Here is a 24591-nt window from a genome sequence, read left to right as displayed (position 1 = left end):
CGTAATTGTCTAGCTTGAATTTGATATTTAATATTGAACTGACTAGTATAACGCATTGTTCGAGTAGAAGCAGGATTAGTTGGCCAAAATTGGAGGCGAATCCATTCAATAGATGGATTATTGATGCTGCATGGTAATGGTACATCATAATAATTTCACGAAGATCATATATACAAAATTTCTTGTTGCTTTCAATCATCAACTGCAGGTGTATTCTACAGGCAAATAAAAAATATTTACTTGCTTATTTAAATAAAAATCTAAATAGAATACATTTTACTTAGTTTAAATATCTACTTCGTTAAAATATGCTCCTATTTCATCCCAGAAAACATCAAACTTTTTTCCTTTAAATCCATTATTAGAGCGCAGAATTGATGGATCCTCAAGTTGAATCATTATATGTAAACGTTCTTCAATTTCTTTGCTAATTTCATTATTTATTGCAGAGGCATCACCAGTTAAGTCAAAATATAAAGTTCGAAGTACAGCTGGTGTAACCTTTTATAAATAGAATACCTGAAGGAAATTGCATTAGTTTCGCCTATTATAAAATTTAATTCTAGTACTAGTGATGCATTGTATAAAAAAACTCACTTTTTTTAAAGCATTTTTGCGCATCTGATGTGTCTAATATTTTGGTTAATTTTCATTAATTGCTGCTATTACACGCGCATTTTCTGTTTCTGATCGATGGTCACTTCTTGAACATTAAGTTGCAAATTTTTGATGTAATGTATTACCTCATGTGACATATATTTATCAGGATCAAAAAATCTTTTTCAAATAAAAAATCCGAGAGTTCTCCATATTTGGAATGAAGCTATTAGATGCTTCTATTGAGACATCACTATTATGTATTGTATTCATTTTTTGATTAACCTCTCGTAAATAAATGATATACTTTTTTAATATTTTCAATACTTGAATAATAAAATCCATCCATTTATCATCACTTGCCCAAGGCTGTTCAATAGACAATTCTAATGATTTTACCAGTTGCTCAAGTTTTTCATGTGAGAGCTGCTCCTTTTTATGATGCCTAGTGAAATAAAATTTATTATAACTTTCATTATGTTGATATTGCTCTAACTCATTGAATATACTTGTAATTTTAATGACATTCTGTTGAATCACTTGATTTCTAGAACTACTTTCACCATTATCTTCCTCCAGTTGAATAGTGAATCTTATATGTTTTAATTCTAACTCTGGCGTTAAAGAAAGTACCTTTCTTCGACATAAATCCATTTAATAAAAAACTAGTAACGCATCAAAAAAAAATCAAATTGCGTGAAAGTAAATTCATTTTATGTATTAGGATAAAGAATATTAAGACTGAATGTTTTAATTCATCTAAATACTCCTAACTAAAAGTTATTTTTTACTAAAAAAAAATCATGTAATCTTATGTAAACAATCATTTTTTCATAGCACAAAAATAATAGTTTCGCATTTTTTTCATGTCTTATAATAAAGTCACTGACAAATATGCACAGCCTGCTCAGCCTCAGTATTGACAACAAAAAATAATGAAGGCCGATTATATGTTCACGAAACTAGAGGAAGTAAACTATTAGCACATTACGGGACTGTTAATCGTCTGAAAGTTGAACTGATAGTTCGCTGTAGTTTAAGAATGTCTTTAGCTTTCTGCTGTAGCACAATTCGGGACTGTTAGTGTCTGCGGTGTTGAACTGTTAGTTCGCTACAGATCCCATGCGTAAATAATATTTCTCATATGTATGGAATAATTTTTATAATTTGAATTGCTGTGAAATTTTGTAAGAATCTGAAGAAAATAAACTCTTTAACTGGCACAAATAAAAAGCAAAGAGACTATACGACTAGCTAAGATCAAGGTACCGTTTTTATTAATTATTTATGTTTTTTGAAATTCACTAACCCTTGTTTTCTGATACAGTCAAAAAATTTGCAAGAACATACCGCTACAGTGGCGGAATTCCATAAGGATATCGCTAAGAACTCACCACTATTGATCATAAAAGGGGAAAAAGTCTCTCAGATAAAGATGTGGAACAAGAAGAATATGATATGAACCTGAAACCAGCTGAGGTCCGATATCTTAAACTTTATCACCAACTTTATGGTTGTAATTAATACATTTTTTTGAATACAGAACTTTAAGAAATGTTTATTATTCAGATTAAGAAGAAAAAGGTTCTCAATTTTAATAATGTTACATTTGATGAATGGACTAACACATATGTCAGTGACATTTTACAAAAAATTGAACCAATCAAAGAAAATAGATGGAAAGATTCTCAACGTCATAACGTAATTATATTTGTGAAGATGTTTACCATTTATATCTTATCCATTTATATACATACAATAATCGATCTGTCATCAGAATTCAATGAAGGAATGTACTTGTGGTTTGGAGAAATTGGGAAGACTTGAAACGAAAGTTTCGGGATATAAATTCGAAGTAAAAAAATTCGAAGGTGACACTTTATTCGATATCATTAAGACAGAAAAGGTTTGTAAAAGACATGTTGCGCACTGTACCCGTAACACTAAACTACATTTACTCTTAAATCTTAAATGTTTAGTCATACCATTATTTGGAAGCTCGTACCTATCTATTGAAGAAAATCTCATTTATGACAAGCATCGACAAGTTTTAAAAATATATTACCATAGAACCAATGCCTTTCAAACTCGGAGATATCCGAAGAAATAAATTAATACCTACAAACATGAAAGGAGAAATAAAGTTTCCTCCAGAAAAAAGAAAATTATTAATAATAATTAATATCATGTTTCAACAAATCTGTTCAAACAGCATGTAAGATGTTCTACGAAAGGCGTTGTCAACGTTACTATATTTCACAATTAAAAGTGCTGGCTATACTATATACCTAACGCCAACTACTAGAATGTTAATCCTCATTTTTTGTATGACCTAACTTATAAAATATACATTTTATTTAAGAACAAAATTAATTATTTATTTGTTTTACCGCTTGTTTTATGAATAGTACTCAATTATTGGATTTCTCGACGGTTTTACCGTCCATTAGATAATTTACTCGTATGAAAAGTGATTAAAGCCAAAAGTATAACGGTCAAGCTGGGGCACCAGTTTCTTTTCAATTTGCCTAAATTCCAAACTGGGGAAATTGTAAAATTTAGGGCAAACCTGTGTTGATTTTATTGAAACAATGTATACTTTTGATTAAAATACTTGTGTATTTTTGTGGTATACATTTTCTAGTTGAATATATATGTTGTAGTATAAATATATATTTTATATAACTTTCAGATTATAGACTCTTGATAGACTCTTGCATAAACTTTTGGACGTAGTACAGCAAATAATATAGATAATTCGACAAAAATTAATAAAAAAAAATGATTAATGCGGTTTTGGTGAATTAATGTTACGTAATTTTTAGTGGCGTACGATTGACCGTATTTGACTAGTCAGTTGTACGTATACTTTTTTTCTTACTTCAGGTGTCGCATTATTTTCGAGCCTAAATGTTATTGAGCTCGTTAGAAAGAACCGATGTATCGTGTTGCTGGAAATTTTTTCAGATATATGCGCATTTCCTTTTATACCTCTTCAAACCATCTTCTATTAACATTTTCAACATTTTCTTACTCCTACATTCTGATTTCCACATCACGCCTAAAATAAATACACATCATTATTTTTTATGAATATCTTTTAATGTTATCTCTTTTAACTTAGGTATGTTGTCTGAATCAATTAAACGTGGACGTCTTAATAACTTCAAAATATAATGGTGAGCTATTAATTCTTCACTAATTCCAACGTCTTTATTAGAAAATTAAATAATTCTTTAATGCCTATTTTTATGAACTTATATATAGACACTAGAACAATCGTCCACTGATAAAGAGAAAAAAGAAAAGAAAAAGAATATATACTATATACTGCATGTAATCATGTAATCATCAACTATCTATAAAAATATTACGTGACAAAATTCGAATAAACTATTTAATTATTCTGGATGTTCACAATTAAACCGATGTCCGTCGTCATTTTGATCAAGAGGAGCGTGAAAAAGTGGCAATTCACAATATGATGGATTATTTGCTCCTTGATGCATTTCATTGGAGCATACATAGAAGCACTTTGTAAACTCTTCTCGTTCTTGAACAGAATAAGGATCTAATTTTAAATAATACATTAATTATATTAAATACAAGCATAGTACATAAACTAAATAATTTAACGTTTACCTTTGAAGCCTGTTCGTTCCCATAAAGCTTTGTGAGAGATGAAATCTTTCGGTTTATCAAGGTTAATTTGCTCTAATTATTATTAAATAATGAATTTCGTTTAAAAGGAAAGGAAGAGATTTTATAATTTACCATCAACGTGTTTTATATCATGTCTTTGATTTCCTGATTGACAACTTTCTTCATTTTTACTTTCTTCATTCCTACAATAATCAGTATGGCGATGTCTGCCTAAATCTTTACAACGCTAATATAAAGAAAAGAATTATTGTCATAACATAATCAAATGTTTAATAAGAACATAAAAAATTTTCTTTTTTATATAATACTTTACCAAATTGCAAAGAATAAATCGTTGATCTTTCAATTTACGTCTAGTGATTAAATACATTTATATTTTATTTTAATAAAAGAATAACATATTCAGTATGTTCATAATTTTTCTTCTAATATTATACCTCGTATATTCAAACTCATTATCATCATCAATGATCATATTTCCATGTTTCGTGTCATGACTTTGTGTATGACCATAAGGTAATGTACACTAAAAAAAAGTTTAAAATAAATAATAATAAAATTAAATAATAAGATTTTGTTAAATACATACGTAATATTCACAGAATGGACATTTCTTATCGCAATAATGAAACCCGTTATCTTGATGCGTGTGTTTTCCTGTATGTTCAAATTCATATGGAGGAATTTTTTTATTGCATCTTAATTTTTCTTCCTTCTGAATGCACTATTAATAATTTATAAATTATATTCAAAGTTAATATACATATATACTTTTATCGAATCAATTTAAAACAAAACTTTTATATGTACTTTTGTAAATGCTATTTGTCGCTTTGGTTCAGTTACTATGTTACATATACCATCTTCCTCGCAATTTTCTTGGCACGGATGTTCATTTCTTATTAAAGTATATAATAGATTAAAATAAAAATATATCGATATATACATATATACAAAAAAAACCAGAAAGTCATCATAATACGTACCCGCAAAAATGACTAACTTCTAAATCATCATAGGAATGAAAATGTTTGTTACTTTTACATTTTTTCTGGCAATTCGGAATTGGACATTGAATTGGGCAAGTCTTATTTTCGCAACTGTGTGATTCATGAGGCTCTTCACTTGGTTTAACACATTTATTTGGGCAATTATAATCTCCTTTCTCAGTATATGTCGACAATGAACAATCTTCTCCACAATAATGAATTGTTGATTGACATAAATGTTCCCTGTCATCATGTCCAATTTCCTTTGAACAAACTTTTTGACAATTACGCTTGTCATTAAGACTACATGGTTTACCACATAAATGGCTTATTTTATCACAAGCATGTTTTCCTTCGTGATCAGCTTTGTGACTGCATTTCGGGATTAAATTGTCGTTATGGGCTTCAGTAAAGTGACAAAAAAAATGACATTTGTGATCGGTTAAACAGTCATGATCTTCTTGGTGATCCCGATTTTTGACACATTTCAAACCACATTGATGACATATTAATCCACACAAGGTCCATAGGAGTGTGAGCTTGCTTAATTCTTGCTCCATCGCATACTTTCCATTAACAACATCACTATTATCTTGTGGAAATTTAGCAATATTTTGCATATACCAATTTTGAACACGTGAAGTACGACGTTCAATAATATATTTAAAGAATTTATCAAAGTTAGCAAACCATTCTTTATCGTTCGATGATTCTTTTCGTGATTGTACAATGTATTCAAAATACTTTCTTAAATCTTTAGAAAGTCGTTCAAAAGACTCATGTTCGTCGTATAGTTGGATCTCAGAATCTGGTAATATTTTGGTAGATCCTTCGTAGCCACTTAAAATATCAGATAAGATGACTATTTGATCATCAATTGGTTCTCCAGAATCACGATTCTTATTAAAATAATAAAATAAAATATATTGAGAATTTCATCAAGTTTAAATGTTTCGTATATATAAGTAAAAAGTATTTTACCACAAGGTGTTCAATAATAGGATCTTCCTGCTCTAAACCATAGGAAACAGCGGTTGGAAGTAACCTTGTTAATGTTGCAACACGAATTTGTATGAACGTTTTTTCTAATGAAGTCCAGTCACATATCTAAAAATTAAAAAATAAAAAATCAACTTGATTTTTTTAATAATTTTACGTCATAAATAAATATAATACCTTTAACTTAGCCATGATTATTTTTATATTTTGTAAGAAATTATTAGCATCCTCATGTATGGCTTCTTGTCTAACTAACTTTTTACTAATATTGGATAAGGTCTTAGACCATCCAGCATCATCAAACTTTGGCCAAGAAACGATGTCTATTCTTCCTTTGTACATTCTTGAAATAAAGTTGTCTTTTCCTTCCTAAAAATATTAACAAATCAATAGGTGCAAAAAATAAAATCTTCGAAAATAAATATTATTACCTCCGAAACTAATTGAGATATTTTTGATCTAAATTCTTTAACAATAACTTCCTCGTCGGCTTTAGAAACATCTTTTAAAATAATACAAAGTTTTGCCTAAAAGTATAAAGTTTCTTTTTCAATGGTATATTTGACCGATTTTATACGAAAATTGTAAAATGAAAGTACCTGAAGGATTTCTGAATCTGTCTCAAATAATCTTGCACCATCTTGAAATTTTTTAGCCATTGACAACATATCTCTTGATTGATTCTATTTCGAAAGTTAATATTTAGTAAAATATATATATAAAAAAAAGAAATAAGTAAATTATTAACCTTAAAGAGAATAAGATTTGATACGGCTGTATTAAACATCGTTAAAAGTAAATCTAAAAAAAACTTTTTGATTTAGATTTAGATATTTTATTAGTTTTTTTTTTTAAAAAAAAGTATAAATTTACCTTCTTGTGGACTTATCTCCTGATGTTTAAAATTTTCAAAGTTAAGTGTGACATAAATATACTCCTTCGTATTCACTATAAATAATTAAAAAATAGCCATTTTACATTTAAGATAAAAAAATGCAAAGAAAATTGAATAATGCGAATAATTTTTTACCTAATGACATCCATACACCTTCAGTACAACGCTGTAAATTAAAATTAATTTTAATTATTAACCAGATAAGAATAAAAATCAATTGTAAAGTTTTACCATTGCTGACTCGTTAAATGAAGTTCCGACAAGATGATTTAGTTTTTCACATGATTGTTCACCAACACTAGAAATAACTTTTACTTTTTTATCGCTAAAATGCTTTAAAATTCCTTCGTACAATCCAAAAGATATATTCTTTGCTATACTATTTACATAATGACCATATCCATTATCAGATTCAACCCAATCGACTTCATTCATTTCATCATTAAGAGGTTGAAACAAATTATTTCTTGTCACTGCAATCTTTATAGGGATTAAACAACAAAGTTTAATCATCCATTCATCTAATTTATATTCTGGTGAATGATCTGACGAACATATTTTCAAAAATTTCACATTTTCAACAAGTTCTTGGAACTTAGTAAATGATACGGAAAATTTCTTTAATATTGTCGCAAGTTTTTTTGTAGAATATCTTAAATTCTCGTATATATAATATTCAAATTTCTCGCCGTATTCTTCGATATCATCATCATCAATATCAAGAACTATTTTTAGATTAAGAGGATTGTTTTGTTCAGAATCAATCCAATTTTCAATGGGGTATTTTTCAAACATCAATTTATAAACATCGATAAGATTATTAAGTTTCGTTTTTGGTTCAATAGGTTCAATTTGAAATTCCATCCATCCATCAAACCGACTTGTCGACTTAAAATTCCCAGCAACTTTTAATTCGGTGTCAGAAATTACTTTGATTATATTGAATTTTTCTCCCATTATCTCAATTTTTTGACCATTTTGAATATATTTCTCAAATTGGGTATATTTTCCTTCAATTAAAGCATAATTGTAAAAAGGATTTGCTAATTTTACCCGTACTACTCTTTGCATTCGTTCTTGAAATCTATATTGAGTTTTTTCGAGAGTGATCTTAACAATTGCCGAAACTAAACATCCTTTTTTTAAATTAAATGACATTAAATGAGTTTGTTGCTTGTTTACACAAATAAATTGTAGGAATTCTAATGATTGAATAGTTGGGGGCAATTTGACGACTATAAAAAAAAGAAAATAACATATTAATTTTAATAGTTCATCACTTTTTATTTAGTAAAATAAATTTAAATAAAATCACAAGACCTTTATTAATAGAGGAATTTCCAAAATTTGTACAAAAATAAACATATGCTCGGCATATTTCCCGATCATCATCAATTGTAGTTTTTTTTGCGAAAGCTACAATGCAGGAGCCGTCCGGAGAACTTAAAACATTTGATGTATTTGGTGGAAGATTACAAACTGTTGGTCGAAATTTTTTATTTACAAGGTTGAAAATCCGTGCTTGTCCACCTTTCTCAACGAAACAAATTTCTTCAGTATCTTTAATGAACAAGAAATGCTGAATGTTCGGAGTGGTACCACTATAACGTTGTAATAACGGTATTTCTGGATCTCGTGCATATAAATTCGTTTTATCATCAATAAAAGCAAACACACTTAGCTAATTAAAAATGCAAATTGTAATTAGTTTGTTTGAACTAAATTTTTATAAATCTTAGCTTCTAAATACTTACCACTACATTTCTTGTGTCAAATATAGCAATTAATTCTTTAGGCTCATTAATTGCCATAAGAAAATTTTTATCGGACTTCCATATTTTAAACGGTTTAATTGAAGATTCTTTAAATCCTTGTGCTAACTTTTGAGCGGTATCAAAGTATATTTCAATTTGTTGCTTTTTTTTATTGTAAAGCACAAGAAGGAATTTACAAATACCGATTTGAGATATTTTTCTGTTGATTTGGAAATTATATATGTATTAAATATTTATCAAAAAAAAAAAACATAAATTTTATTGATTATTACCTGAAATCATAAACTATAGGATTGATCAGAAAATCAACACCAGAAGGAGACAAAATAGGACTTGAAATATAAAACTCATCATCTTGAATTTTCAAGATGTCTGATTCTTTTAATAATGTTTCATAAATAGTTATTTGTAATTGATTTGTTTCTAACTTATAAGTTAGACGAACGTTATCTTCATCTGTTGTTAACAAAAATATTTAGGTTATTAATGATTGAATAATAACTTAATTATAATTAATAATTACCTGCTTCATTTATTATTTCTAATACATTTACACGTAGAGGTCTAAAAACAAAATTATAATTTTTAAATAAAATTTAAAAATAATAACAATTTATATATAATTATATAACTTACCCATTGTTATAATTTTTTTCTAACTTACTACGTATTTTTTCAAATTCACGATTCTCAATATCTTTTTTCTCTTGAGAAAATTTTTCCCTTATTTTCTCCATTTCCTCTTTGTTAAAAGAAAATTCTGGAACCATTTCTTCAACAGTATTTGGAAAGCTTTCTTTTTTCCAATTTTGGTATTCGTTTAAGAAAACTTCTAATACCTTTTGGTTGAAATTATTTTTTTTTCCAAAAAATGGTTTGGTTAGGTATTCTTGAACAAAATCAGAATCATTTTTAGTCTGAGTAAATATTTTGGCTTGTTGTTCAATTCTATTGAATGTAGTGTTCGCACCAGTGAGTGCCTGCTGTGATCGCTTCACATATTTTTCAACTAATTTATGCGTATCAGTCTCTTTGTCAACGAACATACAATACAGTTCTTGAAGTGCATTATCGATATTTTTTTCATCTGAAATTTTTCCAGGTTTATCTAATAATTTATAAACATTTCTTACGACAATATATGATAATGCATATCTTTGTTTCAATTTAATCCAAGCAGAGGAATCAATTTTAATTTCTTTTATCATATCTTTGACCTCGGGATATTTTGATTGAATTCTATTAATTTCTGAAATGAAGAATATTATATTTTAATTCAATTTTAATGACCGTAATAATCAATTATTGAGAATTTACCTTCTTCGCTAATATTATTATTTGCTGCGTTGTCATTATCAACGTATGTCTCAAATATACTAAAGAAAAAAAATTATTTTTTTATCACATATTAACATAATTTGTGTATAACTTTAGTGTAATACCTATAAGATTTCTTCCACCCTATTCGAGTAATAATTTCCGCATCTTCTTTAATTGTATGTTTTAATTGATCGATCTCCTTTTTTTCCCGTAATTTTAACGCATTTAATGCGTCATGAAATGGGTTTAAAAGTTCTTTTTCCGCTTCAAATCCATTATTAATTAATATTTCTAATTGTTTCATGTTCATGGATTCACGGTTAATAGATAAACTACGTCCTTGAAGTCGATTACGAAGTTCGGTTGAAAATGTGAATGTTGAACAAGACAAAGATTCAATATCCGATGAAATCGCCATCTTTCTAGTAATGAAAGATATGTTTGTAGCCGATTCAACAACTGATTTATAAAAAGTCCTTTTTGTTAATCTCTTGATATCTTGACATAATATATAAATACAATTTAATAATTAAGTTACCAATCGGATATAACGGTACGTCATATTGAATGGTGTTTTTTATTTCAGTTCTGATTTCATTAGGTAAATCCATCTTTAAAATTGAAATTTAAGTTAAGGAAAATAAAATAATAAAGTGTATATTTTAATTTAATTAACCTAAACAGTAACCTTAAAACCAAGATTGATTTCGAAGTCGTCTTTCTCTTCCTGACTACTTTTGACTTCAAATTCATAACATGATCCATTTTCGTGGTCTGAATTGAGGTCGAGACTGTTTAAGTTCCAATCAAAACTATCCAAGTCTTTATCGCTCATAAAGCAAAGCTGACAATCGGTAAGTTTTGTCAAACATCTATATTATTCGATTAAATAGATTTAAAACTTTTACGCGATTTTGAAAAAAAAATTATATTAATAACTCATATAATACCTATGAAGATAAATCATATTATTCTTATGTTGTAAAGAAGCATTTTCCTCATAGCATCCAGGTTCAGACCAATGAATAACTAAGCCTAAATCAAAACCTTGATCCACAACTAATAAGTAAATTCCCGGACGTAAAGAAGATTTATTTTTATTGTCTGAAGTTATAAGCAAGTCGTATCTAAATAATGTAATAAAATATATATAAATAAATTATTTAAGTATAATATTTTCATATTACATACATTTTCTGATCGATAATTTTCTTATTCAATAAGAATTTTGCTATGAGAAAATGATTTCCGTAACATCCAATAAGACGAAATGAGATTGAATTCAACTTTTCATAATCAATTTCAGAAATAGACTTGAAACTTGATGGAATTATATTGTTGCATAGCTTTTTTAAAGAATCCTTGGAAATAGTCATCCTGTCCACTAAAAAAAAAAATAGTGAAATACATAATGAGAAATGTTTGATTATCCTAACATTTAAACTTCAAATATTTTTAATTTTACAAATAAATGCAAATCAATATACCAGAACTACTTGAACCATCAACTTTACTTAAGTCTAACAAACGATATAATCCGGGAATGCATTCGGCCAAATCTTTGCCAAATTCATTCGAATCGATTGAATTATTTTTGTGACTTCTGATGGCTTCACGGAGATAATTCTTTGGCTCAGTCCTCTTATTATCTTTTCTGGCTCTTATTTTCGAACTGTTATTAATTAAATTTTGGTTGTTTTTCTCAGAACCATTATTGGGTTGATAATCATTTAGTAATTCTCCGTAATTAATTGGAGTCGGATTTACGAGCTCACTTGTCGCTTGATATTCTTCGGATAATGATTCACTAGCTTGAGATTTGTAATCGTATTCATAATTTTGTGGATCATATAAATTATCGTTTGAATAAGGATTATTATTGGGATAAGGATCCACGATTTGACTCAAATTTTGCTGTAGTAAATCTGAATCATCAGGTGGGGAAGAAGGAGGATCAGCCTCAATTCTCTGATCGTAAGTCTCGCTTTCATCTGAATCATCCGAATTAGAGTCGTCATCCTCTAGGTTTACCGAATTCAGCGCCGAATTATTATTGGAGACAAAAACACCAGAACCGATCATCGAATCCTCTAAAAAAAATGGTGTACAAGTGTAAATTAGAATATCCTCATTATCACGTGTAATTTATCACGTGATTCTATCTTTTTTCTCGTTAAAAATTTATCCACTTTCGTTACTCATGTATTTTAATAAAGTTTTTTCCTTAAAGCGTATTTGACAGAGCGAGTTTACAATTTTTATGCTGTATATACATTATATGAAATTATTAAATATTATATATTTTTTTTACCATCGTCGGAATAGTCTTGATAGTCTTGCATAATATGTTTTGAAAAAGAAAGATAAATAGCGTTCAGAACAAGAACCATTATTTATGTAAATGCATTAACTGTTGATCCTACTCTTAATTGTTTTCGTTAAAGGCATTCTGTATAACAATTGCTAAATAATATATTTAGTAAGGAAGCACATGAAATTACGTATGATAGAAGTTTATAAATAGCTAATTAAATATCAATTCAATCCGATTTTTAATATTGAAAAAATAGTAATTCTGTAGTACTAACTTTACGTCAATTCTCCTTTATTATGGTATTATGGGTGTAATGGTGAAGTACAATTACAAATAATATGCAAATGCAGAACAATGGCGATAATTTAGTACTCATTAGAAATATATATAATTCAAACTTTTTGAATGAGATGAACTGAACATTCTAAGCAATAGCATGCGCGAAAAAATTTAAGTTTATTATAACAAAGAATTCTTATCATATTATACCTTAACCTAATGAAGTTACCAAAAAAAAAACTGCAGTTTAATACATGACGAAAAATATTATCAGAGATGGTCTAAACAAAACTTTAAAAATAAGTAAATTTCAGCGATTAAGATAGTTTTATAAAAATTAAAGTAATCCAAATCATCGAATTTAAAATAAAATATTATTTAAATAACCTTAATCTATTTATTCGATTCTTCTAATTACTGTATTTCCGACTAGTAATATAAAAGTTTAAAAACAAAAAAGTTTCGGTTACACGTACACAATCCCACATTATACAAATGGTTGTGGTTCTCATTTAAGTGATTTTCTTTATCTTTTCCTGTCACTACATGGATCAACAATTTATGCAAAATTAATACGGAAAAAATGGAACTGATATACTTGATATACTTGAGAATACATTTTTTCGAATTTATAGCCCAAGCTCCACCCCTGTTTTTGGAAGTGATCAGTTTTGAGATTTGTTATTACCAGTTTATCGATAGTTAATCTCTCTAAATTCGTCTTCAGTTTAAACACTCATTGAAATATTGATTGAAAAAAGCGTAATATATCATTTATAGTTATATTCCCATATAATATGCAAGTTCGGCACATAAATATATCACGTGATTAAGAATAATAATTTTGGCCAGAAATAAGATTTAATTATCACAAATACCAGAGCTATGCTAATTTTCGCCCCAGGTTCCCATTGGATCCGATGTAGAATTAGCTCGGATTCCATGTAATGACGGCAGAAGATATGGTCCGGATGAAACAAATGATAACAAATCAAAAAATTCCAAGGGCGAGCATTCTGTATATTAAGAATTTTTTTATATGCTTTATTATAAACGGTAAATCAATAAAAGTTCGGTATACGTTATATCGAGATTTTTTTTAAATAATATGAAACCGGGTTTCGTTACATTGAAGTTAAACTGTACATATATACTTAATGTCATCCCAAGACAAACCCGCCAAGAAAAATTTACTTATGAATCAACTATATTATCTGACCATGAATTATGCAAGTGAGCAGTCATTCAATGGCTTAATGGCTTTATCGCCCGGACGGATGTTCCATACTTTATTATTCGATATAAATAATAAAAAATTTCTTTACTTCATTGGCGAATTGCTACTTACGTAAGATTTTCGATGTGCTATGTTAAGCATTAGCATTCATATCTATTTTGTAAATTATATTATTTATATGCAATTATCTAGGCGAAATGTATGAAAAAATGTATTTAACATTATAAGCCTTGTTAATAAAAATTTGAATCTCGATCAAATTAAATTTCATGATATTATATGTCTCAATTTCAATTTCAAGGAATTAGAGAAATACCAAATAACTTTGACTTAATCTCCTCATAGGAAATATATCGCACATCTGGGTACTTTACACGTATGGTTTGCTTCATCAGGCTGTAAATTGGGTTAGGAGGCCAAAAAAGTCAAAATTAGTTACCCGGACAAGAATAGTAGGTCTTACCAACTTACTGCTAATTTGAAAGGCTTCATTAACTAGTTCGGGTGATGCATTGGGAAAATGTTTTTGTACTTATCGATAAATTTAAAAGTAGTTTGTTTTGGAAGGAAGGAGTGAATATAAAAATTAAAATGAAATGGAGAGTCTATAAAATTTAACTTTTATCAAGCTATGTGAGCCAGTGAAATTGTCATTTAACTAATTTTCAAATAATGATATCTATATGACATGAGAATTTTTATCCCGCGGTTCCTAGTTAAAATTTGTGATTTTTTTTCTTGATATTCTCGCGGGTGGTGTTTATTTAAAAAGATGGAATAAAAAGTATATCATTATTAGCCAAAATAAGTATACTAAAAGGCTTTATGGTACGGATACCGTGATATAGTAACTGTGGAATATCATGATTTTCACGGCTGTGCCGTGAAAATCATTGTCCACAGTTCCCCGTGACATTTGTGATTGTCATTACATTTAATAATATTAGATAGGTAAAATTATAGGTGAATCTGACGAAAGACCATATGATTTAAGAAAAAAAAATTTTTTTTTTTCTGAATTTGATCGTTTATCTATATTTATTTATTTATTTATTTTTTTAGGGGGATTACAAGGATTACATATGTGTTTTCGAATAAGGTTTAATGCATTGCAAAAAAACGAGTTTTTCAACATCGCATATCGGAAACTGTAAACCAAAAAAAAAAAATTATATAATATAATAACAGGTAATAATAGGTGAACATGACATTCATCAGATAACATGTTAGTTAAATAGAAATTACTTGATTTTATTTGATGAGCACCTACGTTGATTCAATGTTAAAGTTAGATTAAAATTGTTATTAAAAAATAAATAATGTTACATGATTATTAAATTATATAAATTTGAAATTTCTATATTATTACATATAAGGTTCTACTTTAGATCATCTGTGTCATTTTCCAACTGACGATTTTAAAACCCAATCGAATCACATGATCGAAACGGCTGATGATCGAAAGAAATGATTTCGACTACAGTAGCAATTGATAATTATCTTTGTCATTCTTCTTCTCTTGATCCTCTATGCTGTCCTCCAAACACGTTGACTCTATTGTTTCTCTTATTCCCATTGTCATGACCTTCTTTTTTTTCCTTCCCCATCTTCATTCATATTAATAGCTGATGACGGTAAATACTTCCCACATTATTAACACATGATTTGCGGTTTTGTTCAACTTCTACGTTAGTCTGACATTCCGGCTTATCTGTTTCCCTGTATTCTTTAATAACTTTCACAATTTCGCATGATGTACTTTTATTAATAGATGACAATGCATATGGTCTAGGTTTCTCTTCTTTTAACTTTTTCTATACTTGTTCACAGTATCGACGACTTCCTCTAGCGTAAGTTGTAGCTTGCTGTGTTCCAATGTTTTTTCTGTTTCTTCCTTTGTTTCATTCACCAACAGCGTTGTTTTTAAGATATCATTGATTTTTGGAGATATGCCGTTTTATCACTATATCGTTCCCTTCTTTCCTCTCGATGATCAAGTTAGGTAACTTCAGAGATTGAATCTTCAGCTCCTCTTCTTTTCTTATCTTTTGTCCTTTATCTTTCTCAACTTTTTCAATAACTTTCTTTCCATTTTTTTTCATCGTTCTTCTTGATAGAATTCGTTTCTTCCTTTGGATCCTTTGCTGGATCATTTTCCATGATGATCAGATTCTCCCTTTTTCCCTTCAGTCTGAATCTTCTTATCTTCATTATTTTCTGAAATATTTTTTTCTTATTTTCTTTAATAACTATACTTTTTTCTTTATTTTCTTAAATAACTATACGATACAAATAACTTATACTCGACAAAAGTTTTCTTGTCTAAATCTGAGTCTATTCCGTCGAAACACATTCTACTGTATCTTATTCTTTGAAGTAAATAATTCTTCATCTAAATCTATCAAAAGAGCTATTTCATACTCTTTCTTCTGTTATTGTTACTGCCACTCTCTTCAGTTTATATTGATTATTTTATAAATTCCGCGTTGATGTATTCCCATAAAAATTTAGTTTTTTCCTTAGATGAAATATCTCCCCTTTCCATATTTCTAATCAACTGCTATTGGTCCTTTTCTGCTCTTTGTACTGTACTTGTATTTCCAGGCTAATTTTTCTCTCAGGAAAACACCAAACAGGCCTTAATTAAATTCTTCCACGTAATTGTCATTTAGGTAATTCCCATTTGGTATTTATATAATTTTATTTGTTACAATCTTTTTAAGTCTGTATTACACATAAAATGCCGCGTAAGGAATTTTAACTGAACTTCTATCACAAATTTTTAAATTAATGAAAATCATAAGCAATTAAGATAATTTAACATGTGCTGTTTATCTATTTACTATTTGTGGTTACTAAACGAGCAAAAAAATAAATTATACCAATTTAGGTCACGTGCTATTTTAATCAGTTAAACGTCAAGAAATATAACGTTGTCGAAATCAGCATCGCTATCGAATACCACATCAAAAAGAAAAGGTAAAGTGGTAGATGATAATCAAAGGAGAAACGAAAGTCCGAAAGAAAAGAAAACACGGTGTCAGTTTCCGAAGAAGAGGTAGTTACAATTTGTTCTCATTGGGTTGATCGAACAGTAATGTTAATTAAACCTTTCTAAATAACTGTTGTAAGTACAGAAACATGACCTGACGATAGCCTTACAAATCACGCGCATTGCATTTGTAACACTCAGTGAGAAAACATTTATTTAGAGGCAGAATAAATTGATGTATATATATTACGTATGTATTTACAATTGATTATAGCATCAACATGCAGATAAGAAAAAATATTTGAAAGTAAATTAATAATTACACGGAGCAAAAATCTAAGCTATAATGTAAAAAAAAAAGAACCTAGTTCTAATCGCAACGGTGATAATTTCGAGGGGCATGGAGATTTAGGATATGAAGGTTGATTTTTGTTTTCCTCCTTCTTTTTCTTTAATAGTATATCGTCCACTGAAGCCAAATGGAGAATATTATCTACGCTTGTTTTATCTCCAAGTTATTGCTTTTATTTACTGCCCTAACCGTTGACAAGACATCAACCTGTAATATCACACAAAAGTAGTTATTATAAGTATCTAACAAGATATCTATAAATATCTAATTTCAATCCTTTACCTGCTAGTTCAATAGGCCTTTTAAATCGTTAGCAAATTGTTCAAAGTCTTCAAGGAGGAGGTAGGAGGTGGGTATTTTGGTACACATAAAGCGTTAAAGTAAATATATTGATGCGATTGGACGAACTAAAAACTTAACTTCGATAAACCCGTCTATAAGAATTTATCATAACTGGCTTCTGATTGTGATACTTACTAAACGATTGCACTATATAAACTCATGCACGTTCTTTTGGTACAGTTTTAATAGTTTATTTAGAATTCTCATTGAATTTCGACATAATTTTAACCGATCGCCGTCTTTTTTTTGGACGTGGTACCTTTCTTCTATATGAAAATTCTACTATAATTATGGTCTGGCTTTTACCGGTTGTTCCGATTACCTTGTATAATCCATCAAATTTGTGGTCTTTTGTGTCTGGAGTAGTTTGTTCAGCCCTTAGTTAAACAGTAATGATTAGTATGATTAATAATTAAAAACTTTCGAATTTTAATAAAAGTGATATTTACATGCAACATCTAGTTCGTCTTGATGCATTCTAAATAATCGATTCAAGATATATACTATGGTGTCGATGGCAAAAGTTCTTTCTAACTCGTGGCCTTTATATTCGACTCTCATTGGAACTTCAAGTCGAACAGAACTATTTATAGGAAATAAGTAAATAAGTAATAGGATGAAAAATACACAACATTAATATAAAAAAAAATACTTACAAATGCGTTAATATTTGTTGGGCGATATAATGAGCTTCATGATAGTAAGGATCATCTTCCGGAGACATATGACTTGCGCACAATAGCTCGAGTACACACGCCCTCAGTAAATTGCTCATGTTGTACAAGTTCGGAGGTTGGTTTCCAATTTTTCTTCGTTATAACTTTTTCGATTAAGTTGATCTCTATTAAGAGACTTTTTAACAGACTTATACACCTCCTCATCAGAGAGATCTAGTATGCAATTAAGACATACTAACTCATGTAATTCTCTGCTGGATTTTATCTTTTTTTGGTGTTCAGCCAAGATGCTCGGCAGCTTACTGCGGAACTATATCCCGTTCTAGGAGATTAAGTATGAATGAGTAAAATATTAAAATATTATACATAAAGTTGAAAAAAAAAGCCAAAATACCCGTGTGAGGCTCCTAATTTCGTAATCTGCATTTAAATCATACTCCTCCGATTCATAACCTGCGTTTTCATCATCCTGTCATAAAAGAAAGATTATTGATTTTTGTATACTTTAAAAATCATACGAAAAAAAGACTCACAGGCTTTAGAGCTACTTTCACTAACTTCTAACACGCGTTTTGTATTCTTGTATTTTCTTTACTAAGTTCAACAAAGCCATCAGCAAACATGCTGATGGATCTTTGTTACTGATTCTGTATTGTTCCGTAATTGAGTGACCTGTAACATATTACATATCAAATTATTTAGTACAAATAACGTACTATTATAGTAAGAAAATCGTATGTTGCATGTCTAAAAGAACAAAAAAAAGCTACCTTCATACGTTCGATTTCGGCGGGCTCAATAGTCTTCTGACTTTCAATCAATTCCAATTTCTGTTTGGTATGATGACGAATCTCAAGCTGTTCGTTGTTGTTGTTTCTGAGGATTTCCATGCCTTCCATCATGGAACATGAAGGAAATGATTAATTTGCTAATAATACATAAACAAAAATCAAATCCTCATTGCTTTAAAGAGCATATAAGGCCGTGACGAACGAACAGTCCAACACATGGTAACGAACAGTCCCAGTGTTTCATAAGAGGCTTGAAGAAAAGGACAAACGAACAGTTGATCTTCCGGTTCAGTCCACATTACCTCTTCAGATTGTAGCAACAAAAACAACGAACAGTCGCTTAACGATGCATATAATCCTATCCTAGACATGTGCTATCCATATATAATACACCTGAAATTAATCTTTGCCTTTTGCCGTATATCCTCCTTAATCAAATTGTTATCAACAGTCTTCTCAAGTTACTTATGTGATCAAGAATCTTTGCCTTGTCACTTTTGAGCTTCTCGCTTGAACCGCACCAATTAACAAAATCGTCGAGATTCCACAATTCTGGCAAAGTAATTTTGTAGGTAGTCGTCTACTTTATAATATAATAGTCTGACAAAAATTTGGAAAATGATATTTTTTTTTTGTAGATATAGAGAAATCTATTGTCGCACAGAATAGTTGTGTACAATTCATCCCACGTGACTTTGTAATTATTTGTAAATGTATCGTTCTTGACCTATCTAACTTCGAATTACTTCTCTACGTAATAAGTGACATGACTGAACTGCTGAAGCCTGAAGGCCCCTCATTAAAATAATCAGAAATTGGAGCCTGTGGTTGCATATGCATTTCAACATCGATGGCGAATTTCTAGAGGAATGTTATCACAAGATGATGCCAGAAGACACTTTTGCTTCTTTGTTAGGATCTATGAAAGTTAAAATACTTTCTATATCAGATTCCAGCGTGCAACACCCTGGTGAAACGGGAAAATCAAGTACAAAGACGCAGTAGCAATCAATAAAAAATCACCGTAGATCGCTTACAAGATCTCGAACTAATCCTTTAAATGAGCGCACTCTCCTTCTCTCCGTGTTAAGATAACCATATCGACTTTCACATTGTCTAGAATTGACCAAGGTTTTTGGCTTACACGTTAGACAATGACCCGTTACGATGGCTCTCGGCCAGTTGGACCCCCCATAAAGAAAAACAGTGAGAAATTCCAGCTAGTCATTCACGACATTCCTATGAAATGCACAAAACCTGATTATGGAACTTCGAAATTTTTTTAAATTTCAACGTTAAATCTTTCAAGTGTATGACCATGGTCGAAGGCGAACATATATCAGCTTGAACTTCTACTTGTTTCCATTCTTTTTGTGTCACAAAATTCATACAATTGGGATTGAAATTCTACAAAATATGTGCAAATTGCTGAATATAAAACTTTAAGATTCACCTTATTTTTTTTAACTAATACAATTTAAAAAAAAAAAAATTTTTTTTTTTAAAACTTCGGGATTTGATTACTGTCAGGATTTTATACAGTTGAGTTTTCTACAACTGTTTGGATTTTGATCTGTTCAGGATTTTAGTATTGAAATTATAGACTATCAAGATTAGTAAACCCCTTCCAATAACAAATATATTATTAAAAATATTGACAATAATGTAGTTTCTAGTTGTTTTTGTTAGAATAATTTCTTTTTTGCATTTGTTTCTTTTTTTTTTTGTTTTTTCCTTTTGTAGATTTTTTTTTCATATTCTAGGGCCTTACATCGCTATTCTAGGTCGGTTCATGGGGGATTTCTTTAACCTGATCATATTTGCGCGTGTATCTCTCACATGAATCCGACTATAGGAGTAACGATGGTCGGTTGGGCGATTGTCTTTAGGCGGCCTTATAATAGACATTCAATGAAATTAGACAATTAGATTACAAACAGTAGTTCCTTGTTAACTATAGTGATTCGCCACAAATAGAATGCTTGTTCTTTGTTGTTATTAAAGAAAGAATAATACATTGTTAGTACCATAGTAATTAGAAGAAAAGGAAATTGTAATATGCTTCAATTCTTATTTATATATTTTAAAAATATTTACCTTGTTTTTTTAAAGTTTATTCTAATTTTTACTTACCTTTTTCTCAATAAGATTATAGGATTATACGAATCAGGTTTGTATCTGGATTTTGAGATATTCCAAATATATTAAAATTAGAATATATTTTAAATATTTTAACCTATAAAATACAAAATAATAAATTAGTATCATATTAAAAATGCGGGATCTCTTGTAGTAAAATATTATCGAATTTCCCTATAGATTTTGTTTGATATTGAATAATTTATTTGCGTACATTATTGACCAAGTTATCTGTAATATTCGTAGTAAAATTCCATCATATATCAAATCAATTAAATTACTAATATTCATAATAATTCTAAGGTAGTATCATTAGAATTAATAAGAATATAAAGATTAATAAATAAATATGTGATGAAGCATGTGCAATATTTGCAAAGGATGTAAAAAAAAATGGAATGCGCGCCGAATTCAAAAATAAGGCACGATTTTATGCCTGATTAATTTGAAAATATAAATAATATTATTAGTTGAATGGCAATATTGAACAATATTAAGGAATGGGCTGGCTGTAAAAATAATATCTGATGTGTGGGTGTAAGTTAATTAGTTAATTTACGTAATTTTTTGTTAATTATTGTATTATTTCATAAAAAAAAAGACTACTTATTGGTATGATTGCTTCAAAATGATTTTTAGGTGAAAAAACCAAAGAAATATTCTGATATTAATAAGTACCGAGATAAGATCATTTTCTTGTAAAGGTTGCATCACAATCACTATTAATGGGAATCTTGCATTATCCAAAATAGCAGAAATCAAACATATTTTACGCAGATGTATCCATTTCACCTGAAATCCATCAGAAAAAATTGATTCGAAACAACTTATTGATCATGATTTTAGGCTTAAAACAGTTCCACTTTTGGTAGATGAAAATTGGGTAAAATAGGCACAAACGGGATGAACTTTCTGCACAGAACGATCTAAAAAAAAGTTCATATCATATTTAAAAGATCATAGTCCAAGTGCCCCTAAGATGTTTTTATTTTGGAAAATATTGAAATATTGTTAATACTTAATATAAGGAATGCACCCTAAATAATATCACGTAGATAGTATTACAAAACTCTCAATTTAAAAATACATAAAATTGGTATTGATGCCACGACTGCTATGCGAAGTGATTAAAAAAAATATTGTACTTTGATTTTAATTAAAAATAAAATACTGTAATTATAATTTATTGCGCATAAAATCTAAAAATACAATATTAGCCGAAGTCGGATTTCCATTAGTGTACTTTTTTTTGAAAAATGACAGAAATTGTGAAAATGGTAACGAACTAGCTTCATTATTGATTTCTTATTACAATTAGAACCTACTTTGTAACGTAATTTTATTTCTGATTCTATCAATTTCGCCTAGTAATCGCTGCATCTAAATCAACTGGTTCACTTTCTATGACATAAAGAATTTGTTCAATTTCATCAGCATGTTTTTGTTTGAGAAGGTGTTAGGGTGCAGCTATGCCTTCAGCACATTAAGAAAGCTGCAAAAGCGAGGTTATTTAAATAAAATAATATTTCAACAAATAATTATAATGTAATTTCTCAACAATTGGCACATCTTTTAACCCAATTTTAAGTTTTGTCTAAAAAAAATTATGCCCATTAGTATGAAATTTCATAAACAAATACCTCTAGGCTCCAGCAATACACTTATGGACGGCTGATCAATAAATGAGTAGTTAGCAACTTTGATAAATTTGGCAGAAATGATTTCTATAAAATTATAAAATTAACAATGCTGAGTAAATAAATGCAAAACTATATAAATTTAACGATTTATGATAAATAAATCGATTAATTATTTAGTTAATTATTCGATTATTGTATAAATTTAATCGAATTTTATCGTTAGTCGATTTTTGGTTGATCTCGATCAAAAAATTTGACAATGATTTTCACCACCCGAGTCAATAAATATTACTTGTGAAAAGAAACAATCTTAGTAGGGCAACCATACAAATAGTCTGACTTTTGACATTTGAAGCTAATTCAGTCTAGCGAAATGAAACGTTCTTCGTGAATTCAATAACAATTCTACGAGAAATATTCGGTTGGAAAGTTAGTTACGTTTTAGTAGGAGTGCCAAACTGCCAATTCTACAAGAGATTTACGTTTTAGTAAGAGTGCAAGATATTAATTTAATAATATTTTCGTTGACAGTAGATTACTATTTGCAAAATAAAAGTACAGGCAAAGTAAATAATTTCCTTTGCAGATTAATAGATTAATAGTGTGATAAACGTATTCTTGATGACAGAATTGGCTAAAAATGCTTCTTTTTAAGTGAATTAAATATTAGAAGTAATATTGCAGTTCGTTGAAACTTTAAGTTCTTTCACTGAATATCGTAACTTAGTTTATAACGTTGTGATGAATATTTTATATTTTGTCGTGAAAGTTAGCCACTGTATTATTGAAGTCATAATTGCTTTACTTATTACTATAGGGAAGAACATTATACGTAGGAGGCTAAGCATTCAAGCGTTCTTTTGTATAGTAGGAGTGTAATACTCGGGTACTATGGGGAAGAACATTATATTATATGTAGGGGGCTAATTATACAGAACGCTTTACGGTAAATAAATTACTTCTCGACCAAAATAGTGAATAGTAACAAATTTAAAGAAGTGAGTAACGAATAAATTTATTAAAATTAGATTGATTGTTTTAAAATTTTCATATGTCGCTTAGGTTGGTAATTACAAAGAGTCCGACAAAGACATTTTATTCTTATTAAACAGAGGTACTACATTATAAATGTTAAATATAACCTTATACTTTCAAAACTTTCAAAACAAATTTTTCTAAAGATATTCAATCACGTGATTAATAGCGCTATAAATGCAAAAGAGGATAAAGCGTACAATGTAGTACAAATTAAATAAATTAAAATAAACAATTGTTCTTTTGCTTAAAACAATCATTGTATGTACGATCAATTAATTACTCTTGCAGAAAGGTTCTTAATAGAAGAAATTTGCTTAGAAAGGAAAATTCTTCCTTATAATCATTTTTAAGTAAATTTTCCCTACAAGTACATAAAAAGGTATGATAATAAGAGGAATGATAAACTATATTATTATATTAATTATTGATATGTTAATCCGTTTGAAAACCATGAGCCTATGATGTCAAAGTTTTTCATGATTTTTTTTTTTTTGCGGCGTAACTGTCAATTATCGTCAATAATTCTTTAAGTTTTATTAACGCCAGAATTAT

General features: G+C 29.0%; 4 protein-coding genes across 4 annotated transcripts; 1 reads left to right on the top strand and 3 right to left on the bottom strand.

Moving 5' to 3' along the window:
* Window positions 1–2151: 2151 nt before the first annotated feature.
* Window positions 2152–2651, top strand: OCT59_006572 (uncharacterized protein; the record flags this gene model as incomplete). Its single annotated transcript, XM_025327207.2, has 3 exons — window positions 2152–2298; window positions 2375–2503; window positions 2577–2651. The coding sequence occupies 3 exons, from the start codon at window positions 2152–2154 to the stop codon at window positions 2649–2651; spliced, it is 351 nt and encodes a 116-aa protein (XP_025172462.2).
* A 1347-nt stretch (window positions 2652–3998) lies between these two features.
* OCT59_006571 (uncharacterized protein) lies at window positions 3999–12580 on the bottom strand (the record flags this gene model as incomplete). The annotated part of the gene is made up of 29 exons (XM_025330611.2): window positions 3999–4168; window positions 4240–4311; window positions 4372–4486; window positions 4574–4613; window positions 4698–4786; window positions 4850–4984; window positions 5071–5158; window positions 5247–6148; window positions 6231–6356; window positions 6426–6617; window positions 6680–6775; window positions 6848–6931; window positions 6997–7049; window positions 7122–7196; window positions 7279–7309; window positions 7375–8378; window positions 8464–8824; window positions 8898–9117; window positions 9191–9374; window positions 9442–9482; window positions 9555–10167; window positions 10236–10294; window positions 10361–10697; window positions 10777–10849; window positions 10927–11110; window positions 11189–11365; window positions 11430–11622; window positions 11726–12328; window positions 12550–12580. 29 exons carry the CDS (start codon window positions 12578–12580, stop codon window positions 3999–4001), a joined length of 6348 nt encoding a protein of 2115 aa, XP_025172461.2.
* Window positions 12581–17614: 5034 nt separating this feature from the next.
* Window positions 17615–18529, bottom strand: OCT59_006570 (uncharacterized protein; the record flags this gene model as incomplete). Its single annotated transcript, XM_066141338.1, has 5 exons — window positions 17615–17619; window positions 17695–17711; window positions 18077–18131; window positions 18204–18337; window positions 18411–18529. The coding sequence occupies 5 exons, from the start codon at window positions 18527–18529 to the stop codon at window positions 17615–17617; spliced, it is 330 nt and encodes a 109-aa protein (XP_065998135.1).
* A 212-nt stretch (window positions 18530–18741) lies between these two features.
* OCT59_006569 (uncharacterized protein) lies at window positions 18742–19330 on the bottom strand (the record flags this gene model as incomplete). Its single annotated transcript, XM_066141337.1, has 5 exons — window positions 18742–18753; window positions 18826–18900; window positions 18965–18991; window positions 19074–19103; window positions 19202–19330. 5 exons carry the CDS (start codon window positions 19328–19330, stop codon window positions 18742–18744), a joined length of 273 nt encoding a protein of 90 aa, XP_065998134.1.
* Window positions 19331–24591: the final 5261 nt, after the last annotated feature.

Source organism: Rhizophagus irregularis, chromosome 14 (genome assembly GCF_026210795.1).
Source record: "Rhizophagus irregularis chromosome 14, complete sequence".
Lineage (NCBI taxonomy): Eukaryota > Fungi > Glomeromycota > Glomeromycetes > Glomerales > Glomeraceae > Rhizophagus > Rhizophagus irregularis.
This window is presented reverse-complemented; position numbering and strand designations above follow the sequence as displayed.